This window comes from Nannospalax galili, unplaced genomic scaffold, assembly GCF_000622305.1.
Source record: "Nannospalax galili isolate Female #2095 unplaced genomic scaffold, S.galili_v1.0 scaffold1402, whole genome shotgun sequence".
Taxonomy (NCBI): domain Eukaryota; kingdom Metazoa; phylum Chordata; class Mammalia; order Rodentia; family Spalacidae; genus Nannospalax; species Nannospalax galili.
In genome coordinates, this window is record NW_008348453.1 from 1,237,355 (window position 1) to 1,261,215 (window position 23,861).

General features: G+C 43.1%; 1 protein-coding gene and 1 long non-coding RNA gene across 14 annotated transcripts in view; one reads left to right on the forward strand and one right to left on the reverse strand.

The window, feature by feature from the left end:
• Positions 1 to 16,237, reverse strand: part of Eri3 (ERI1 exoribonuclease family member 3) — a 136,325-nt gene extending 120,088 nt beyond the window's left edge. For 2 of the 12 annotated variants that reach the window (XM_029569527.1, XM_029569524.1), the window contains exons 1-4: positions 15,760 to 16,120; positions 13,726 to 13,801; positions 11,590 to 11,685; positions 790 to 1,067 (exon numbers count right to left, since the gene is read on the reverse strand). In XM_029569527.1, the coding sequence (XP_029425387.1) occupies positions 790 to 1,067; positions 11,590 to 11,685; positions 13,726 to 13,801; positions 15,760 to 15,894 (585 nt within the window). In that variant the 5' untranslated portion in view covers positions 15,895 to 16,120. Of the gene's footprint in view, positions 1 to 789; positions 1,068 to 11,589; positions 11,686 to 13,725; positions 13,802 to 15,759 lie in introns of all 12 variants that reach the window. The other 10 variants (XM_029569531.1, XM_029569529.1, XM_029569528.1 and 7 more) reach the window with 10 other exon arrangements.
• A 118-nt stretch (positions 16,238 to 16,355) lies between these two features.
• LOC115072401 overlaps positions 16,356 to 23,861 on the forward strand; it is a 44,430-nt gene continuing 36,924 nt past the window's right edge. For both annotated transcript variants that reach the window (XR_003851456.1, XR_003851457.1), the window contains exon 1: positions 16,356 to 16,482. This is a non-coding gene — a long non-coding RNA (uncharacterized LOC115072401). The remainder of the gene's footprint in view (positions 16,483 to 23,861) is intronic.

A 23,861-nucleotide genomic window follows, 5' to 3' on the forward strand; every position in this document is an offset into this window, starting at 1 on the left:
TCACAAAATTTGTGGCTTCAAGTATCAACAATCATCAACTCTCACAGTTCCAGTGAGCCAAGAATGAAGGAAGTGTTTGGCTGCCTGAGGGTCTCTCTGGGGCTGAAGTCAGATGTCCACTAGGGTTACAGACATCTGAAAGCCTAGCTGGTACTGGTAAACTCACTAGCAAGATGGCTCACTCACAGAACTGACAAGTTGGTGTTGGCTTTTGGATTACTGCCTTAGTTCCTACCATACACATGTGCCTCTCCATAGGACTGCTTGAGTGTCTTCAGGCAATGATAGCTGGCTTCTGCCAAAGCAAATGATCCAAAAGAGCAAAACAGACCACAGTGTCTGTTCTCACTTAGCCTATGACCTTACACACATTGTCTCTTCTCCTATATTCTACTGATGAGACAGGGTTATTTCTGAGTCAGTGCTAATACCAGGAGGTAAGGTTCACTGAGGGAGTTGGCTACCACAGAACTCCTTCAAAAAACACACAGCAGTGGCAGGAGAAAGGAGCACAGAAGGGAAAGAAAGGAGGAAGAATGGAAAAGAAGGAAACATTTTTATTCCCAAAAGTTCAAACAAGAGAGAAACAATGTGCCCTGTTCACAGAAACTTGTCAGGTCTGCTTTGCCCTAACATACTTGGTCCAAATCCTGCTTCCTAAGGCAGGAACCCCAACAAAAGGCGAAAAGCCAGGAAGACCTGAGAAAACTCTGGGTCCCAGGAAGCAAGACTCTCCTCCCTCCCTCCTTGCCCACCCCACCTTTTCTGAAGCAATGATACAACAGTTACCTGAGGATGAATCTGTGGCTTGTCGCACGTGGCCTCAAAGTCCAGCACTAAAAAGTAGTGATACCTCTGGGGAGGGAAGGGCACCATTGCCGCCATGGACGCGCCAAAGCCGTGGGCCGCCAGCTTTCTGGTGGATATGGAGCAGAACTCCGGAACACCACAAGGAGAAAATAAGTGGGAGCCCAGCACTTTTCTTGCTCTTGAAAGTAAATACGAAGAAAATCGAGCTGCTCCAGTCTGTAAAGGTGCTAGCATTGAACATCCAGAGGCATCTAAAACTTAGGGGAGGAAAGTTAAAAGAAAAAACAAAACAAAAACAAAAACAAAAAAACACAGAGAGCCTGGGTTACTCCCTCCCACTGTGGCCCTGTTCCACCTACTCTTCAGGAATGTCCATGCAACCTGAGCCACTCCCCAGTGTTTCTGGGCTCTTTTTCTAAATCACAGTATTGGTTACTAAAGTTTAAGACCCTAACAGCACCTGCAGCATTATTACAGCTCTGAGTCTCCCAGATCATTCTCAAAACAACATGCAACACTGACCCTCATTTTTAAATGAAGCACTAGTTCAAAAAGAGCAGAAAGAAAAATTCTGCGGCCACTTCTCAGGTGGAAACAGTTAACTCTCAAGTGAAGGGTCCCAAAGTAACTTGAGGTGACCCAGTCACACAATAAGTCCTGGAAACTAAGCAGACTCAGGCAGGGGGGGAATGTCCTAGGCTCTCTCCTTAGCTCCCTTACATGCCATCTGCCCCTGGCTTATTTATCTGTATACCAACATCTCCAGATACCCTGGGGCCTTCTTCCAGCATGAAAATGTGAAAGCCAGCAAAGCCAACCCCAGGGGAGTTTGCTCACCACATTCTGCTGATTCCCAGCCCCCACATTGGTAAGTGGCACCCTGGGGGAATGAACTAGCCTGGAGAGCACAGCTGGTAAGAGCCTCAGGCCTCCTCTGCCTTTGGCCTCTCTCTCCTAGAGGCCCTAACCAACTCTGGGGCTTTTTAAGTAGGAAAGGAAAAGAGAAAACCCAGATGTGGCAGTAATGGGAACATTTCTAAAACTCTAGTAAAGTTTTCTGAGGGAACATGTGCAAGTTTAAAAAAAAAAAAAAAAAAACCCCGGTGTTGCAGTAAATGGAACATTTCTAAAACTCTAGTAAAGTTTTCTGAGGGAACATGTGCAAGTTTAAAAAAAAAAAAAAACCCCGGTGTTGCAGTAAATGGAACATTTCTAAAACTCTAGTAAAGTTTTCTGAGGGAACATGTGCAAGTTTAAAAAAAAAAAAAAACCCCGGTGTTGCAGTAAATGGAACATTTCTAAAACTCTAGTAAAGTTTTCTGAGGGAACATGTGCAAGTTTAAAAAAAAAAAAAAACCCCGGTGTTGCAGTAAATGGAACATTTCTAAAACTCTAGTAAAGTTTTCTGAGGGAACATGTGCAAGTTTAAAAAAAAAAAAAAACCCCGGTGTTGCAGTAAATGGAACATTTCTAAAACTCTAGTAAAGTTTTCTGAGGGAACATGTGCAAGTTTAAAAAAAAAAAAAAAAAAAGAATCACTTTTCCTTTACATTTTGCCTTAAATTCACACAATATCTGTTCTCCTCTGAGGGATAACTAAATATAAAAATCAAAGCCTAAGTTTTACTCACAAATAACCCAATCTTACAAAAGAGAGAGACAGAGCTAGAGAGAGACAGAGAGAGAGAGAAAGGGAGAGGGAAGGAGGGAGGAACAGAGCAGAAATGTGTCCTTCCCCACTTTAGACCCAATACTCAAATTTCCCTCAACTTTAAGTCTCAAACCAGAAATCTTACCATTTAATTCAGAAACCACCACTAGTTTATGCTTTCTGAAGCCCCATTCCAACAGAGCCAATGGCTTGCCTCAGAGTGGCTACAAGAAGGCACCTGGCTCCCCATACAGGCAGGGTAGGTGGACCCTGTGAAGTGTCCACCAAACAGAAAAGGACAACACCAAGTAGTACTTCTCTTCCCAGCTTTCTTCTGACCCAATGAAAGGTGCAATCACCTGCTTGCATTACCTACAAGGATGCATGTTAGTGTGGGTCCTGAATTTCTGTACCTACAACAAAACATCATGGGGCTTGAATGAAGACCAAAAAGAATTTTAAAGTCAGGCGTGGTGGTGCATGCTTTTAATCTCAGCACTCCAGAGGCAGGCAGATCTCTATCAGTTCAAGACCAGCCTGGTCTACATAGCAAATTCCAGGACAGCCAGGGGTACATAGTGAGACTCTGTCTGAAAAAACAATGGGGCTGGAGAGAGAGCTCAGCAGTTAAGAGCACTACTGGTTGCTCTTGCAGAAAACCTGGGTTCAGTTTCTCAGCACTCACATGGCAGTTAACAATCATCCATAACTCCAATTCCAGGGGATCAGAAACCAACTTCTGGCCTCTGCAGGCATTGCACACATGTGACAGACTTACATACATGTAGGCAAAACACTCATACACATAAAAATAAATAAAATCTTTAAAAAAAAAAAAAAAGAATTTGAATTCTTCATGGTTCCTACACAAGCACAGCACTTGTTTTTATCATTATAGCCTCTCCCCAAAATACAGCTAAACCAGGTATAGTGGCATATACCTTTATCCTAGTACTTGGGAGGCAGAGGCAGGCAGATCTATGTGAGATTAAGGCCAGCGTGGTCTATAGAGTGACTTCAGCTGGGGCTACAGGGAGACCCTGTCTCAAAAAAAAAAAAATCTACAACTCCTAGTCCAGGGAGACAAAGGCTACTTTAGAGTTCATTAATGGAATCTCTGGGAAAAGTACAAAGGTCAATGCCTGTGAAGCCAGAATCCAAAATAACCCATCCTGTCATTCACAACTCAACAGTACTAGGAAAACAGAGGCAGGAATCCACTCCATTACCCATTCTAGCTTGGATCCAAAGTCCTCCTGAACCTAGAACTCTTCCAACCAATCAGGTTAGACAGAAAGATTTTTTAAACTCTTAATGTGTCTATAGTATACATAGTATATAAATCAACTAGACTCTGCCTACCAACTATAACAGGAAAGCAAGCATCTTGATTAACAAGGGCTTGTGATCTGTCCTAACTTTAGAATTTATTAGCCATGACACCATGGGAAAGCTTAGCTCTTCAATTCCTCACCTGTAAAATGGCAGTAACAGTAGTACCTACTTCTAAGTGAAAATGAAACGTTGAACAAAGGCAGAACAGCAAGGGTAGCATCTGGCACAGAATGGCTCCATAAAGGTTGGCTTACTTTTATTGCTACTACTATCCAACTAGCTGTCCCCTTGGCCAACCCCGCATCCCCATACTCTGGGCCTATAAATCCAATAAATGCATAAGACATCCTCAGACAGTTATATCAGTATCTGCTACATCCCTATAATGCTCTAGACCTCCAAAGGTACAGATACATACCCTGTCTCCTCCTGTGGACAACACAATGATAACTAGAGGTCCTCCTCCTGGCAAGCCTTGTTTTCTCATGTGATTTCATCCACATCAAGAAGGTTCATTTGAAGGAAGTATTAAGAACATTAAGGAGCTGGGGCTGGAGAGATGGCTCAGTGATTAAAAGCACTGGCTGCTCTTTCTAGAGGACCCGGGTTCAATTCCCAGCACCCACATGGCAGCTAACAACTATCCGTAACTCCAGTTCCAGGGGTATCCAATGCCTTCTTCTGACCTCCTCAGGCATTGTGCGACATGGGTGCACTTACATACATGCAGAGATAACACTCATACACATAAAATAAAAATAATAATTAAAAATAAAAGGCCAGGCTTCACAGGGCATGGTAGTACTGCCTTTAATCCCTGCACTCAGAAGGCAGAGGTAGGCAGATCTTTGTTGAGTTCAAGGCCAAGGAGACCCTGTAAAAAAAAAAAAAAAAAAGACAAAACAAAAAACAAAAAAGATGCCAGGCCTTCACATGTCCTCTACAGTCTAGAGGAAACGGGTTCCACATTTCTATCCTAACAACACAATTCAGCTATAATCAAGGAACACAGAGTAACTCTCCCTCTTTGTGAAAAATTCAACCCTAAAACCATTAAATACAGTAAAGAAAAGACAAATCTCTGTACCAGTTGAAGCTGAGAGATGCAGAGAGGTCTAGAGAAGGGTAAGAGCCCAGGCAGGTGAGGAGGCATCCACGGAGAGGTAGGAAGGTATACTGTATCATGTCAGAGCCAAGAACAGGCATGAAGGGTATCCATGCCAAAAGTAGCATAATGAGAGTCACAAACAGCATAAAAAAGGCACTCATATGCCAGGCTTGGTGGTACATGCTTTTAATCCCAGCAGAGGCAGGCTGAACTCTGAGTCTGAGTACCAGCCTGTACTACACAGGGCGTTCCAGGCCAGCCACAGCTATATAGTGAGGCTCTCTGTATCAAAACAAGTAAATAATAAAATAATAAAGGCACTCATGAGGGAGGGGTAAAGGGCCAGTAACAGCATACTAGTTACATAAAGAAAGGATGAACAAAGAAGTATATGTATTAAAAATAAGGGAAATCAGGTCTGCATGCATGCACATATTTTCCACCTCTGACTAAGGATGGGGGAGGGAGTAGCAACACTCAACAGCAATGAGCATACTCAGGTACCTTCTAAATACCACTGTCTACCAAAAGAACCAAAGCTCCTTGGAAAAATGGCTTGGTTCCAGGGCTACAGCAGGAAAGCTACAAGATGAGCCTGAGATACCCTACTGATCAAGAAAGCAAAGGAATGATCAAAGAATGATAAGATCATATCAAAGGGGCATAAAAGCCACACTGAGAAGACACTCACTGGTCAATTAATAATGAGTGATGGATTAGAATGCAATGAGTAAACCAGGAAACCATAAAGATTCAATAAATACAACCGAAGTTTACTGAGGGATCTATACATAATGTCAGTGTACTTCTCCACAAATTTTTTAGTTACAATAAGAAGTAATTTTATAATGGAGAAGCCTGACAGACATTGCCTTACATAGCTGATCAAAAATAAGCATTATATGGGGCTAGAGAGATGGCTCAGTGGTTAAGAACATTGACTGCTCTTGCAGAGGACCCAGGTTCGAATCCCAGCACCCACATGTGGCTAATGAATGTCCATAATTCCAGTTCCAGGGAATCTTACACCCTCTTCTGACCTCCATGGGCATTGCATGGCATGGGTACCCTTACATACATACAGGAAATACACTCAAACACATAATACATAAATAAATAAAATATTTTTTTAAATGCATTATCACCAGGTGTGGTGAAGCGGGTCTTTAATTCCAGCACTCAGGAGGCAGAGGAAGGTAGAACTCTGTGAGTTCAAGGCCAGTTTAGCCTATATAGTCAGTTCCAGAACAACTAGGGCTACACAGTAGGACCCTATCTTAAAAAAAAAAAATCAATAATGAGATAAATCAAAATTGTGTGCCTTCTGTCAGGACGCAATGAGAAGAACAAAGTATCCCTTCTCACACTCCTGATGAAAAGGCATAATATGAATCTAAGCATACAGAAATATCAGACAAACCCTGATTGAGGGACATCTATGCAATAACCAGTCATATCTGATTGTGATGGCTGTATTGTAGTTAGGGAAGACCATGTCCTGCTTATAAGAAGTACACATCAAGTATTCATGATAATAGGACATTAGCTCAGGAACTTAATGCTCAAATGGTTCAGGAATGAAATATTTGTATGACACTTCCAACTTTTATGTATTTTGGGGTTGTTTTAAACTTTAAAAAAATACTTTTAAAAATCCAGGTATAAAGCTGGGCATGGTGGCGCATGCCTGTAGTCCCAGCACTTGGGAGGCAGACACAGGAGGATCTCTGTGAGTTCAAGGCCAGCCTGGTCTACATAATGAGTTCCAGGACAGCTGGGGCCACAGGGAGATCCTGCTTCAAAAAAAAGACCAAAAAAAAAAAAAAAAAATCCAGGTATTAAGCTGGAGGTATAGCTCTGTCATAGAGCACTTGCCTAGCATGCAGTAAGACCCTGAGTTCAATCCCTGGCATGGCAAGATAAATAAAATTCATGTGAAAAATAACACAATGTGAGGGAAGAGATCTTGGCACAGTGCCCACAGAAGGTAGGCTCCATGCTCTCCTCTGGCAGCAAGATTGGCAACAGGGAGAAAGAAAAAAAAAAGACAGGTCTCAAAGCACCATACCTCAGCCCAAACAGTCTCTCCCTATGCAGTTGAGTCCCCACCAGAACCACCACTCAGTGCTTTACAGACTTTCCAGCTTTATACAGCCCTGTCAGGAAACACCCTTGTACTTCCTACAGTGGCATTCCACCTGATACCGTACCTGCTGGCAGCTTGGGGATTTCTTTTCCATTGATGTCTTTAAAGTTTACAGAATACAAGTCTGTAGTTTTTTTTCTTTTCTTCTTCTTTTAATATAATGAGTGTATTGTCTACATGTATGTTAAATGTACCCATGTCATGCAAAGCCCGCAGAGCTCAGAAGAGTGTTGGATCCCCTGGAACTGGAATTACGGAGTTTTTAGCTGTCATGTGGGTGCTGGGAATCGAACCCAGGTCTTTTGCAAGAGCAGCCAGTGCTCTTAACCATCTCTCCAGCCCTCCAAGTCTATAGTACTAACATCATCTGTTAGAGGGGAAGAACTTAAAAAAAAAAACCTCATGATTCTCTCTCTTTTTTTTTTGTCTTTTTGAGACAGGGTCTCCCTGTAGCTCCGGCTGTCCTGGAACTCACTAGGTAGACCAGGCTGGCCTTGAACTTACAGAGATCCACCTGCCTCTGCCTGGGATTAAAGGCATGTGCCACCATGCCCCGTGTGCCACCACCCAGCTTCTATTTCTGCATATCATCTTTTATCAGAGACCAAGATTTAGTCACATTTATTCTCATGCATCTTTTTCCTCCTAGCAAATTAAAAGTAGTAAGTAGCCTATAGCAAAAGGGAAAATGAATGATTTTCATCGTTTGGACTTGTCACATCCAAAATGGAGGGATCAGTTCCCCAATGGGGACAAGGGAGGAGTAAATAGGGACTGCCCTGAGGCCAGCCGATTTGGAGAAACAGGCCTGAGCCACAGCCCCTGGAGGATGGTCTCTGTGCAGAGTATTTACACAACAGACACCAATGGCTCCTCTGCAGCCATTACTGTCTATCAGGTAAATAACACATGTGCCAAGACACACATTTAATGAGGGAAATAATATGCCTTTATAAAAAGACTCAATCTGTATTTACCTGAGAGACCAAAGAAGCACCAAATCACCAGATTAGTGGAACCACAGAGGAGTCGTTCTGGTGTCTTGGGTAAATAGACGTTTTATAGCCTCTATTACTAGAAGAAGGGAGGGCGGAGGGAGGGGGTCATCCTTCAAAATCCACATACACAGACTGGGGAGCCTCGGAGACAGAACAAGCTGAGGAGTTCATCAGGAAACATATGGTCTCCTCCCCACTCTACCTCTGTTGCCACACACACTTCTAATCTCTGGGAGTGTACAGGTTGATGCCATCACTAGATTCAATCCACACCATTAAACACCAGACTGAGCCGGGCATGATGGAGTATGCCTTTGATGCCAGCACTCAGGAGGCAGCGGCAGGTGGATCTCTGTGAGTTCAAGGCCAGCCTGGTCTACATAGCGAGTTTCAGGCCAGCTGGGGCTACAGGGAGACCCTGTCTCAAAAAGACCAAAAAAAAAAAAAAACAAAACTGGTATTAAACAAATCTATGTTCAAACACTACTCTATTACATATTATTGGTAACAATACTCTTACCTTTGGGTTCAGTCTAATCATACAATGTATATAAAGTGCTTTTCACAATAGCTCATGTACAATAAAAGGGAGCCACTATCATTAGCACACAAGAAAAAGGAGAAAAAAAAAAAACATTTTTTGAAAAAACATTATAAGCCAGGCACTGTGTTGATAAGTTACATATTCTGCCTCATTTAATCCTCTAACAATCAGGCAAAATAATAACAACAGTATTTCTGTCTTACCTAAGGAAATTAAGGCTCAGGGCACCCACTCTGATGGCTCTGCTTTTCTTTACCACATTGATGGCCCTCATTTCCCTATTTAGCTGATTTCACTATTTCACAGGGCTAATAATGCATATCATCTTCAATTGTTCTTTTAAGGTAAGAAGATTTAGCCAAAAATAACTCAACCTAAGCAGTAATTAAATTTACAAGGTTTTTTGTTGTTGGTGGTGGTTTTGGGGGTTTTTTTGGGGGGGGGTCTTTCTGAGACAGGGTCTCCCTGTAGCCCCAGCTGTCCTGGAACTCACTATGTAGACCAGGCTAGTCTTGAACCCAAGTGTTGGGATTAAAGGTGTGTGCCACCACGCCTGGCGTATACACTTTTATTTTTTTTAAAGAAAAATACATTCTAGCCTTGAGCATAAAGCAGAGACAGGAAGGGGTTGTTGGGGCTGCTTGGTATAGGGGTGCCTTGGACTAAAACAACTGTAGTTCAAGGAGCTCAAAACCTCTTCCCAAACACAATTCCAGAGGTGCAACTCCTTCCACCTTACAGAGTAAGAAACTCACAGGAGGTAGAGTTACAATCAGCTCTTGCTCAAGTCCCCAGATGTGGCATTTACATTTACAAAACCTTGGCAAATGCTACTCCTATTTTGGAAAACACTTCCACTTTCCCCAGGCAAATGATTACTCTTTAAAACCTAGCTAAATCTCCCCTTTCATCGGTTTCTCGGATACCCCAAGTTAATTGCTTAAGTATGACCCAACTGCACAGTTTATTCTTATTTCATGACTTTTATCTCACTATATGGTAAGACATTAAGTATCTGTTTCTCCTACTACTACCAGTTTTCAAAGATGGGGAAAAAGGAAGACAACAGCAGAGGCATGCATGTGCATGAGTTATAAAAATGCATATCTGGCAACTATTTTTTAAAATATTATGTTTGTGTTTGAATGTACTGTCTGCATGTGTTGTGCAATGCCCGTGGAGGACAGAAGAGGGCGTCAGATCCACTGGAAGTAGAGTTACAGACAGCTGTCAGCTGCCATGAGGGTGCTGGGAATTGAACCCAGGTCTTCTGCAAGAACAGCCAGTGCTCTTAACCACTGAGCCATCTCTCCAGTCCCAATAACTAATTTTGGGGGTCAGGCCCTTTGATGCATTTAAAATTTTCATTTAGCATGAAAGAAGAGGATGAGTTTTTCATCAAATGGTACATGACTTTTAGAAACCTGAGAAACACTGAGTTAGTTTCTTAAAGACTATGATCATATTTTATTCATTTCTTTACTCCCAGCACAGAACCAGGCAGAAATGAGTAAAGATTTGTTAAATGAAGTAGTTCACCTGAAGTCATGATACCAACTGCTCTAGAATTAGAACGTGCTAGAACAGAGCACGGCTCAAGTACCAAACAAAGCTTCTTTTCTTTCTTTCTCTTTCTGTCCATTCTGCAGAATACAACCCAACCCAGTCTGTGTATGGAGGGAGAATTGCCTTGGTGCTGGAATACTATTAAAAGGATTAATTTAGGGACCGGTGTTTGGACTGTCACATCCAATCACTACACACAGATCTACAGCTTCCCAAATCAGGCTCATGCAAAGAGGAATCAATTGCAAGGACACAGAGGGTCTGAACAGGCATACTAATGGCCTCCTGAGGTGCCAGCGGCCAGCTTTGACACTCCCATAAATTATCTGCCTTTTGATTTTACCTGTAGCTGTGGGGCACAAGGCACAATTTTGAACATATCAAAGCAATCTCTCCTAACCCAAGGCTCCCCAAGGAATGTCCTCCCACAGGAGAAGCTAAAAACAACAAACCAAAGGGAAATCTGTTTCCCAACAGGTTTGGTCCTCACAATCATCAATTAAAAACCAAATAGATAAAGCAGGACCCAAATGAAGCCCAGCAGATCTGGATGGGTCATGCACCAGACTGTGGCTCTGCAATGACTATACATCTCTCTCTCAAGGAAGGAAAAATCACAGCAATCAACTAACACAATTCCATCTGGAGGCAAGTCTGCATGAGCTTTCACAGTGCCTCACCCAATGACCTTCTTTGGCCCCAGTTTCCTTACCTGGGAACAAGGAAACCAATGCTGACTACTTGACCCATTTCCCAGAGCAATAGTGAAAACTAACAAAGAATATTCAAGAGGAACTTTACAAAGGTGTAGGGCCAGTAAGGTGGCCACACTAATAAATGACCCCAAACACAGAGGAAGGTCACACTGGTGAATTTGTATTGGTAAGCTGCTTACTCCATTCACTTTACTGAAAGTGATGAGGCTTTGAAACTCCTGCTGTGTGCAAATTTTCCATTGTGAAGGGCAGTGCCTTGCTTTAGTTGTAACTTCCTTCCTGTGTCCTGGCTAAGTTTCTATCATGCGGGCACAATGACAATTGTGCAGACTCAAAGCATACAAAGCTAAAGGTCATATCACCCAACTGCTGCCTGCTTTTTAAAATATTGTACAGAAAAGTAGTAGGAATTAAATGTGTTAAAGACACTGTGCTCAGAGCTTTACCTACATCATTAAAACCTTTAACCAACTCCTATCAAGTCCTACTGTTTCCATTTTACAGACAGCAAAACAAAGCTCAGAGGAGGAAAATCACTTACTTGTACAAGGTCAGAGAAACACTACTATCAGAACCTGTAGGACTCCCTTCACCACTGCAAATATACCACGGCTCACAAGAAGAGGAAGACAAAGGGAAAGAGTAGAAACAGGATTCTGAACTTCTCAACAAATACTTTATTTGGTCCCTGTGCCTGACACATATACCATCATACCTGAACTGGAAGCCATTTCCAAAATCAGGCAAAGGTCATCAGTCTGCCACAAACAAGAAAAGAAGAGCCTTCGTAGGACATCTAGAATAAGGACAACTGCCCAGAAAGTTGAGGAAAGTGGTCAGTTTCTGTGTATACAGTTCTAGACCCTCACCACACTTGATACTAAGGTATGAGCCTTAAAATCCCTTCCAGGGCTTCATTTGTTCCATATGTCCTTCAATAGAAAACAGTTCCCAAAACATTTTCATTCATCGAACACCAACATTCTCTTCCTCTATCTTCCCCAGTCTGTGAAATAGTAGCCGACATTTCCAAGAAATTCTTTGTTAAACAACTTTTAAGTGCCAGTAGACAGTCATGAAATTAGTAAAGGGAACTAATATAGACATGTATGCAGATTCAGTTGTATTAGTTTCCTCCTCAAGGACCAAAATACTGCCTCATACGGGGAATAGTGAAGCGCTTCCACAGAACTACCACAGCCTCCTTATGGCTCTGCTTGCAATTGGACCTGTCCCCTTTGACCCATTCTTCACACTGCTATCAAAGCAAGCTCTCTAAAACACAAGCCCAATGTAGGTTGAATGGTTATAGTCTTTTTTTTCCCTTTTTTTCTTTTTTTGTTTTGTTTTTTAAGATTGACTCGATGTGTAGCAGAAGCTGGCTTCAAACTAGTGATCCCTCTGCCTTAGCCTAGCAATTACAGCAGTGCATCCCCACACTGGGTTACTTATCTCTTAAGGGGCTTCTTACTGTTCTGAGATCAGAAAACTATGTGGTCCATGGGCCAAATCCAGCTGCCATTTGTTTTTATAAATAAAGTTTTGCTGGAACACAGACATGTTCATTCGCCTTCATATAGTCTACAGCTGCTGAAATGCAAAGCTATGTAGTGTAAGAGACCCACAACGCCTAAATATCCACTCTTATCCTGTACAGAAAAAGCTTGTCAACCTCCAATCTTCTCACCATCCTCCACTTCCCACCCCTACTCCACCATGTAACCCTAAGAGCCTCTAAGGCCCCAGCCTCTGTTTACCCTTACCTTCATTTCCCACCATATTCTCCTACCCCTGCCTTTTAATCACAGTGAATTTCCTCAAACTCAAACTTCTGACACTTGGTCCTTCATGTGTTTATCTAATTCTAGGTAAGGAGGAAACCACCCTGAAGTCTACAAGTCCAGGTTAAGGTCACCTCTGTACTCCTAAAGAAGCTCTATTTCCTGCACTTTAGCATGATAGGTATATCATAACTACCTCATGATAGGGTAGACTTCATTGATGTGGTCTCTCTTATGAATCTGAAAGCTTGTGGGTATCATGAGCAGTCTTGTTCATCACCATAATCCCAGCAACTAGCAAAGTCCTGGCCCTTAGTTAATGAACAAACAGCTTCCAAGTCCTTGAATATCAACGTCAAGAGTCTGCCTTTTTAGCCAGTTGTTCCCCCCTGCTCCCACCTCCCCCGCCTGTCCCACCCCCAACCCCCACTGGCCCCCAGATCCTGGCAAAATGGGGACTAACCATCCACTCAAAGGTGACACACAACCCAAATTAAAACAAAATCCCAATATATCTTGTGATATATTTGGTCAAATATATCACAAGAGCCAAATGAGATGTGGTCTCCTGTTGTATTAAGATGTGTATTCCACAAGATAAGGGGCTATTCTGGCTTTATTCAATTATCCTAAAGGCTAAGTACTCATGAGGTACCCATTAAAGAAATCATGTATAGGCATGGTGGTCTATGTCAATAATTCTAGCTACTACATAGGGAGGCTAAGGCAGGAAGACTGAAAGTCTAAGGCCAGTCTAAGTTAGTTAAGACCCAGTCTTAAAATATAAAGTAAAAAAAGAATGACTAGATATATAGTTCAGTGGTGGCACATTTACCTACATTGTACAAGGGTTCAATCCCCAGTACTGAGGAAAAAAGAAAAGGAAAAGAAATCGAAGGCAGAACTTGAGAATCTGGATTCCCCACCTCCAACTTTTATTTCAGTAGGTTTGAGCATATGCTACCTTATCACAAACTACAGAAAAAATGCAACCTGTACCAGCCTCCATCCCACACCCACCAAACCCAAACACTCAAACATCAAACTTGATCATGCAACAAGATTCTCACCTCTCCTTACTTCGAAGATGCCAAGACTGGCAGCTGGAGATGCTGAAGGTTCTGTGAGAGCTGGAAAGCCCCAATGCTGTGGACAAACACATTATCTCTGCAACAAGTCTATTTCAATTTAAAAGTTCAAATCCTCACTAAGAACTACATTATACCTCATGCTCATAAATCCAAACTTTGGAATACAGCTATCTTTGTGGAAAGACATTGGCCCTACACAGCTTTCAGGAGCTATTAATTAGTATTACACATATTATGAAATTACAGATTTCATGTCTCTACTAGCAGAGAATTGTTCTCCCTAAGAAGGTTTACCTTCTAGAAACCCCAAATATTCACATTATCTGAGCCTGGACTGAGAAAGATGGGCATGAGGTGGTGACTCACTGGATAATCTGAGAACCCTATCTAAACAAGAACTCAGGAAATGGGGCTGAGCCAGGACTGGAGGAAGGGGTTGATTGCCACAACCTACAGGCCATAATGCAAACTGAAACACAGACCAGGAAACACTTTGAAGATACAAGTCTACCTTAAATTCTAAGTCACATGCAGAAGGATAGCTTCAAATTCAAGGTCACTCAGGACTACACATGGAGACCATCTCTATTATATTTATCACCTATTCAGATCTCCTAAAAGCCCAGAAATTGCAGATGTGCTCTTATAAGGTACTGAAGCCCTTTGCACAAGCATGGATAATTGGAACCAACATAGCCCTGTCTACCATTCTATACTCAAGGCTTTATTCTGTTCAGATTCCCTGGGAAAAGGCCACTCACCAATTTATCCCACCACAGAGTGAACACTTATCAAATGAAATAGAATTAAAAGCACTTTTATCTGGAAGTTTCAAGTTGGAGGGAGAGCTCTTAGCCAAGCTCTATGACCTAGCTAGCTGATTATTTACAGGCTCTTTGGGCAGGAATTGTTAATGAGTTTTTAATTTGGAGTGCTTAAGTTGCCAAAGGGCTCTGAGCTCCAGTGAAGCACCACCAAATCCATAAAGGAAACCTTATCAATCACTTCGCAGCAGCAGCTCCCTTCCCCCATTCAGCACCACTGAAAGGCAGTCAAGTGGGTTTCTAACCAAGATCATGGCACACATTAGTGGAGTCACACTCCAAGTCACTGTTTATAAATTGGCTTTTAAATGTTAGAGGATTCAATTATAATATACTTAAGCTTCAAGAACAAGCTCACTAAAACAAGGTATACTGTGTATGACAGTGAGTATAAAGCAGAATTTGATGAAGCCAATTTCTGGTAGAAACTCTACAATCAAAAACCATTCAGCCAATCACAACCTACTATAATCAAATAGCATAAACAGTCTCTAGCCAATGGGATTCATGTTTGGCTGCCCTTACAGTAGGAAACGATGAAAATGTCTGACATAAGCAAATGCCATAGAAATGGCCAGAGACCTCCAGCAGAGATAATGGGTCACTAGTCATTGCAAAATCCATCCTAGGGACAAACTCCATAACCCCAATGACAGGCCCTATATCGAGCATCTTACAAGTCAACGCCAAGCAACTATATTTGTAAGAATTCAATCCACATCATGCTTTCTTTGTTTTAAGAAAACACCTGTTGCTGGATCATCAGCAATAAAGGCAAACAAAAAGCTACCCTGGTTAGGCCCTTTCTTCGCTGTGTCCATCATCACTATTACCTACAGCTTGTGACTTACAAAGTAAACTGCTAACCTTGTGTGTCCGTGTATCGGGATGGGGGAGCGGGTAGTCTATAATAACATATACTAATTCCTTAATCTCTTTGTAGCTTCTTTGGTCACACCTCTCTTCCTTTTCTCCAGTATTCTCAACTAAAAAGTCAGGCCCTGTTCCTCAACTCACCCAGGATGTCTCCCAAAGCCCGGCCCCGCTCCCGCTTCACCAGAGTTAGAACATGCATCCAGGGTGAGCACAAGGGCCACTACCCCAGGCTGCACAAAGTGTGCGCGCCACGACCCACTCCCCGCATGCATCAACCAGGGCCCAAGCTGGGGGCCCTTTCAGTCTCACCCACCCCAGGGTGTTGCCCCCAGCTCGGGCCCATCCAGGTCCAGGGGAGCGTAAGGGGAGGGGCAGGGGGCCAGGAGACCAGTCCTCCTTCCCAGGGCCGCCCCCGCCCCCCGTCAGCAGCCGGAGAGGCTGTCGCCATGGCAACGCCCCCTCCTCGGGGCCAGCGCGGCAGGCTCCCTCCAGGTGCAGGCCCCGACGTCTCCCTCGGCCTCAGGTGGCGCTCAGGACAGTTGACTGCGGCGGGCAGGCCCGCGCCGACTGCGGTGCGGGCCAGGCAGAGGCAGGGCCAGCTCTGCCCGCTCCCCACTGCCCGTTCCCGGCCGCCTTAACAGCAGCAGCCAGCACCACGAGTCCACAACACACCGACTCACCTCCGCGCACTCTGACCCCGACCGACGCGACGGACGGGCAGCCGCAGTAGCCAACCGCTGAGCCCGTTGCCCGTCCCTCTGGCCAATGGGCTGCAAGGAGGCGGGGCTTCTTCCCCCGAAAGGCTTGCGCTTCCGCCGACATGCGCGCTGTGGCGTGTCAAGATGGCGGTTGCTGGCGATGGGCCTTCTGGGACGTGTAGTTTCGAGAAGACACGTACTCAGAAGAGAAGGGGAGGGTCACTTCTGAGCAGTGAAAAGGGAATTTTCTTTTTTAAAAAAAAAAGAGAGAGAACTTCCTCAGGCCTAGGGCGACCGGATGCTCCACTTTCTTTTCCCTCCTTCAGTATATGCACACGGTGAGTATGGGTTTAGGTGATAGTGACTTTAGGCGACACCTCGTGACTCATTCGTTCAACAAATAATCATTTTATCTACTCCCTGTTGTGGGTTTGAGGGATATCTGGGAAGAGGAGAGACGAATTAGGCTAAGAAGAAAATACTTAAATTCTGGAAGTGCCTTTCTAAGGAAGAACTAACTTGTTCAGGGCCCTTCAGAGAAACTTGAGGGTTAAAAGGATTACAGCCACAGCTGTGGGGGGCTGTCACCTTCTCTAGGCAGCTGGGAAGAACTCACGCCTAAAGCCATAGATGTGTTTCTCCATCTTGGTTATGCCTGTCTGGCAAGTCATGGATACCATGGTGTGAGCTAGGAAATTTCATTCTCAGTCAAGCCACTGATGGTTTTGACAGCCTCTCAGTCAGTCAGACCCATCTTATCAGCCAGCTTCAATTGCCAAGCTTGTCTGTCTGCCACCTGCATGTTTTCACTTAAGACAGCTCTGGACCCTGCCACCTCTGAGATCTTAACATAATGGTTCCTGCCTGAGCTGGAAATGGCTAGTAATCCTCATGTCAAGGAATGCTTTTTTTTTAATCTCATTCACATAATGGGTTAGGTGATTCTACTGTGCACCTGAAGAATTGATCACAGTGTTTTACAATTGTCGATTTCCTTGCCATCTCTCCCCCAGGATTTTAGATTCATTTAAGACAGGTATTTCCATATTGTTCATGCCATATCAGTTATTCCTAGTATGATGTCAGGCATAGAGCAGATACTGGATAAAATGTGACAAATGAGGGAATAAACGGCAGCAGGGACAGATGTCACTCATCCCAAAGTCAGGAAAATGGAGGCCTCTGCCTATCTCCCAGTTCTTGGAACTGGACCTGAGGTTTCCTCCTCCTGTTGTTGTTAGATAAAAGCTGGGCAGGGAATAGCCACAGAAAACATAGGAGGACTCTGGCAGAGTTTATTTCTTAGGATTGCTGGTGGCTGGCAGCTCAGCTGGGGAGAGAGAGGCAACCAGCAGCCTTCTGACTGCTGAGGAAGTTCTTATAGGCAGGTTGGGGAATGTGGAAGGTGGCAAAAATAATCTTTACAGTTTCAGAGAAGTAGCTTGAACTGAGACAGCTCTTACATCAGTGGGTCTGGGTGCAGGGACCTGTTTTTCTTACAAAATTATCTGGGGAACAGCTTTGTGCTGAGACAGCTCTAAATGTAGCTGTCTGGCCAGTTCCTGTTTTGCAAGGGGGCCCTCATGGCCTGTGAGGCTTTTTTACACTGGGAGAGAGTCGTCTGTAGACCTGGACTGTAACATTCCAGCCCTTTGTGTTATAGGATTGGGGGGGTGGCATTTTCTCATCATGGCTACTTCCTGCTGGCCAAAGTTGATGTGGGGAAAGGAAGGCTGGAGTCAGTGTCCGGTCAGGCAGCGGGGATCTCCAGCTCGTGCATCTGGACAAAGTCCTCAGTGGTCGACAGACATTTATACAGATGTGGGGGAAAGGAAATAACAGTTGGTTAAAGCTGGTATGAGTTAGTTGTTGTATCCAGCCCTGAAAATATCTGAAGAGGCAAGGAGCAATGGTTAGAACCAGAGTAATAGAGAGCAGGGGGCCAAGTAAGGGCAGAAGCCAGGGAGTCAGTTCTGAAAAGATATCCCATTGGGGTGACTGCTGGTACTGGGAAGTTTTAAGTAAGAAATCCTTGGCCACCTATTGGAGGCATTTTATGTTGTGTTCAACCTTATTTGATTGGTTGACACAGTAACAGCATTCCTGGCCCAAGAAAATAATAGATCCAGGGCTCGCCTGTTCTGGAGGGCAACTTCAGCTAGGGCGGACAATTGCTGTTGTAAGATCTGGATTGACTGGGCTGTTGCTTCCACTACTGTAGTAAGTTTCTGCTTGAGGTCCTGGATCTCCTGAGAGAGGTGTTGGGCTGAGAGCAAGGTATGTCCCAGACTCTGCTGCGAATCCTGTGGCAGCTATGGATGATACCAGGCTGATTCCCACCAGGACTGCTAGAGTAGCTGACCTTTTTGCTCTGTTCCTTTTTTTTTTCCTGTGGAGAGAGAATAATGCATCTCTCCTGAGGCATATAGGGTTAATCTAGGTATGAGAACAACTGGAGTGTAGGTATCCTTGACTGGTGGGGAAATACAGGTTTATATCTTGGAGGAGCAAAGGAAAAGTAGCCCTGGGGATAGACCAGTATTGTCCCGATTGTAACATTGTGGATGGAGGAGTCGGGGTAGTTAGAGACATAAGCCTAATGTCTGGGAAGTTCAAGCCTTTGAACTCTTAAAGAAATACTGATCACTTTAATCTTTGGTTATACTTTCCTTTTGGATGTTTAAGACCATACACTTGGCCCAAATAAACCAATTTATTTTTACTCCTAAGGTCATTTGAGGATCTTTTCCTCAGGGGATACAAGGGCTTGGGAGGAGCCCCTGGTTCCTTTCTTTTACCATTTCCATCTATGTGAAGATAAGTCAAAGGTCCTGCTTGACCATAGCTGGCTTCACTTGGAAGCATGGAAGAAATGTTTCCTCTGTGTTGGCCCTCCTCTTAGCAGACTGGACACTGGTTCAAGTCCATCTGGTGAGGTCTCCATGGCCTCCCTGAACAAGAGGACAGGTGACTCATCACAGTTATAGGACATTCTGAGAGATGCTCCATAGTCCCCGGGAACTTAGTTGACCTAGGAGGGCAAGGAACAAAAACTGTCCCTTTAAGTCCCTCTGACCAGATTAGTATAGCCCTCAAAGTCTGGCTATTAAACACCCAAGAAGGTTAGTTACACCAATCTGGTACTTTTAATTACCATGTGCTATGCAGATAACACTTGGGCTTAGGCAAAACCCATTTTTAGATAAACTTTTACTAGACATCCTTAAACTAGTTGTCTAAACTATGACCTTATCCTGGGGATACTAAGCAAGGCTTACCCCCTTCTAAGGTTTTAGTGTCAAACTAATGTTTGATTACATTAAAGTTTTCCTGGGGAACTGCTGAATTCACTGAGCTTACAGAGATGACTGAGGGGTTGCTGAGGTTTATGAGTGACCTGAGAGTATTTGGACTGGAAAGCCCTTACTGGAAAGCATGGATGTTGACTTTTTTATAACGTCATGGGTCAAACCCTCTTGCAGCCTTTGCCTTCCCAAGATTGTATACTATAGTCCTTTATAAATGTAGGAGATCATTTGCAATTTGGGCAGAATTACATACAGATGGCTGAGAAGAATGGCTGAATACTCAGATGAGGGTCCAATGACCCTGCTTACCCCTCCTTTAATGAAGGAACATAACTGTCAGCAGGCCCAACTGTGATGATTTTTAGTAAGGAGACACAGCTGAAGTCATGAAGATGACAGTTAAATATTTGACTTAGGAGTGATGTGCAGCATCATCTTATAAAAGAACATGGAATCTAAATAATACACATAAATAATGTAATTAAGTTAATATTATCCATTTACACACTGTGCTTTATAAATTTCCAGATAAACCTTATAGAAAACATAAAACCATTAATAATTTTTGTTATTTTATGTGGTTTAGAGAATGGTTTACTAAAAACTTGCTTTAGGTTTTGACGAAATATAAACACTGGGTAGAGAAAAGCAATTGCTACATTAAAACATTATCAAATTGAAGTTCACAACCTCTAGTATAATAACTTAAGAAAAACTGTGTTACGACCCTCCTCAGACTTAAATAAATTTTAAATCTCTTAAAATGTTGAAATGTAGGTTTTTGTGTTTGGCCAGACAGAATCATTGTTTAGTTTGTATTGTGGCCAGGCCGTGATGCATAAGAACTTTAAGCATTTTGGTTAGATGGTGTCTGAAAGTCCTAGCTGTTTTAGAGATTTGAGAAGGCAAGTCAAGGGAGTGAGAGCCTCAGGCTTAGACTGAGAGGTTCCCATAGAGACAGATTAAATAGGCAGCAATAAGAAAATGGATGAGAAACTGAGTAAATAGGTAGAAGGAGATGATGAGGATTCTCTCACCCCAAGAGGTGGAACTGGGGACACCAATGAGGATGCCCGGTAGAAAGGTGACAGAAACAAAGAATAGAGAGCAGGAGGAAGAAGGAGAAGGGGATACATGAACTGTTGGTCGTGTAGAAAGGCATCCCCTTCTGTCGGAGGCCCGAGGAGTGGTCCCAGTCTACTGGAGGTAGTATCCTACAAACACCAGGGAGGTATGTTCACCAGAGAGGGGACAGAGCATGTTCCTGTCCTGGACAGGCAGGGTGTGTTCCTTCCCCAGAAACAGTGTCCTAGGACCAGTAGAAGGAATGAGTTTTTCAGCACACCAGTGTGTCTTTCGGACTCAGTTTGAAAAACTCAACCAACAGTGAGTGTGGCTTGACCAGGCCTTAGAGGAAGACAGAGCACAAGAAAAGGGGTGGGAAGAGAGACATGGAGAGTAAGAAAGAAGGGGAATGGGAGAGGCAAGAGGAGAGAGAGAGAGAGAGAGAGAGAGAGAGAGAGAGAGAGAGAGAGAGAGAGAGAGAGAGAGAGAGAGAGAGAGAGAGAGATTTTGAGAGCAATGGGTGGGGAATGAGGAAAGATGGAGAGAGAGGTACTTAAAATTAATTTATATATTTTAGTACTAGGAACCATGGTGTGGATAAGGATTAAAGAGAGAATATTTTGACCTGAAAAAACATTTTTGTGTTAATTTAATATTTTTAGTCTGTATGAAACCTCAGTTAAGAGTCAATATGATACCAAGTAAATTAATTTTAAATGTATTTTATTTTATTATTTTCATTTTATGCATATAAGTGTATTGCCTGCATGTAAGTGAGTGCACCCGTGTCGTGCAATGACCACGGAGGACAGAAAAGGCTGTTGGATCTCCTGGAACTGGAGTTATAGACAGTTGTTAGTTGCCATGTGGGTGCTGGGATTCGAACCAGTGACACAAACAGTACATGAAAACAATTATCATAGACACAGATACCATAATCACATGAAATTATAAACACCAAAGAGTAGACGACAGAAAGCTTCTATCTCTAGTTCTTTAATATTTAAAAGACTTCGTGGTATAAAAGAAAGGTTAAGTGTGTCGTGTAGATTTGAAGTAGCATTTTTTTTTCTTTTAAGAGCCAAATAACTATTTAAGAATCCTATCAATACCTCACAAGGAGCACATGGACAAAGCAAAGTAACTTGGCAAGGCAGATTTTACTTTTATATAAAGATGTTTAAAGGAATCTGTTTAAAGAGAGAAGAGTTCAGCTGTTCTAGACCATCAGGTTCAGGATGCATCAGGGCCTTTTCTTGAACAAAAGTCTTACAAGGCATGGTGGGATTAAAAGATTAGAATTTCTTGTCATAAACCAAGTTTTAAGTTTTACAGGTTTTTGAAAGAGAAGACTAATATTCAGCAAAGTTATAAGTTATTAGCATAACTTAAATCAGAGGAGATGGGAAAGACAAAAAGGAAGCATTAACAGTTTAGCTTAAGAATAAATAAAATTCACATAGTACTGAAAATACTCCCATTTAGAAACAGGTTAAAATAATGTTAAAATTTAAACTCCCATTGTGGCATTGCTTTCTTAGTCTGATATAAACATGTATTGACCGTGTTATAAGACAATAGAAACTGTTAAAATATATTGATGTTCTATGATTTGATCAAGAATCCAAGATGAAAGCCAAAACAAAAGTTGCAAGAGGATTAGGACGTGTGATTGAACATCTGCAGTTAGTAGCCTTGAATACCCTGAGGCAAGATAGTAAAACAGAGAAAGAAGTTTACGTGCCCAATTTAGAGCACCTGTAAAAAATTCCATATGACCAAGAAATAAATAAGCTATTAGGATTTTGGTGTCCTTAAATTGAACATCTGCAGTTTGTAGAATTGAATACCCTGAGGCAAGATAGTAAAATAAATAAGTTTACCTGCCCAATTAAGAGCACCTGTAAAAAATTCTATGTGACCAAGAAATAAATAAGTTATTAGGATTTTGGGGTCCTTAGTAGTCACCAAGCGTAGGCCCCTACCCCAAGAAATAGCAAGACCTTTCCTTAATAAATTCTTTGAATTTATTAAGGAAACCTGTCCTTGGTTCCCCCAAGAAGGAATAATAGATATCCAGGCTGGCCTCGATCTCACAAAGATCTGCTTGCTTCTGCCTCCCAAGTGCTGGGATTAAAGGCATGCGCCACCACGCCTGGTGATTTTTTATTTTTTACTTATAGAAGAATTTACTAAAATGGAAGCTTTAGGACAAAGCCATGATGTAATGTAGCTTTAGAGCCTGTATGGAGCTCAGATACGTGATGGGGAGTGGAAACCTTTAGAGAAAACTAAAGATGTACAAGATGATGGGCAACCTAAAGCATCAATGAAAGCATGTTTAAATAAGGATATAAAGAAGAAATTTTCTCTGAAAAATTTAGAAAAGCAGATAGGCTTACAGAGGTTTAAACATTTGCAGCTGGGTTTAGAAGCAGAACAAGAGTGTTATGGGGGGGGGAGAAGAAAGGGTCTAGAGCATTTTTCCTGTGTAGGGAATCCATAACTAGTTAGAGGGAGGAGGAGAGATAGCCTAGATTAAAGGATTGAAGCAAAAGAGACCTAAAATTGGATAGAACGGTATCAGAAATCATTCTGAGCAAAGTGAGGAAGACACTGGAAGAGGACAAAGACAGGGAGAATGATGGAAGACAGAGCTTTCCAAGTCCATGGCAAGTAAGGGAGAAGGAGGGAGTCCCATTGGGCCCAGTGGGAAGCTCCAGGAGCTCCCAAGCCATCTATGTCTTAGTGGAGAGAGAGGGAGCGGAGAGGGAGGTGGGAGAGAGAGAGAGAGAGAGAGAGAGAGAGAGAGAGAGCAGAGATCCAGAGCTCTGTGCTCTGTGGGAGAGCACTTACCCAAACTCTGTCAGAGGGTGAGGAATGCAGATGGACTCATAATCTTGGGCCTGATGTGGTGAGTGGTGGGAGCCGGTATAGGCAAGCCAGTTGCAGGAGTGCATGGTCAGCAGCATGGTTCGGTAAGAGGGAACCGGCTTATAAGTAACCCAGTCATTCCTCTTCCCGGGTTTCGGCACCATATGTTAGCTAAAAGCTGGGCGGGGAATAGCCACAGAAAACATAGACAGACTCTGGCAAAGCAAAGTTTATTTCTTAGGATTGCTGGTGGTTGGCAGCTCAGCTGGAGAGAGAAAGGCAACCAGTAGCCTTCTGACAGCTGAGGAAGTTCTTGTAGGGGGATTGGGGAATGTGGAAGGCAGCAAAAATAATCTTTACAGTTTCAAGGGAAGTAGCTTGAACTGAGACAGCTGTTACATCAGTGGGTCTGGGTGCAGGGGCCTGTTTATGTTCCAAAATTATTTGGGAACAGCTTTGTGCTGAGACAG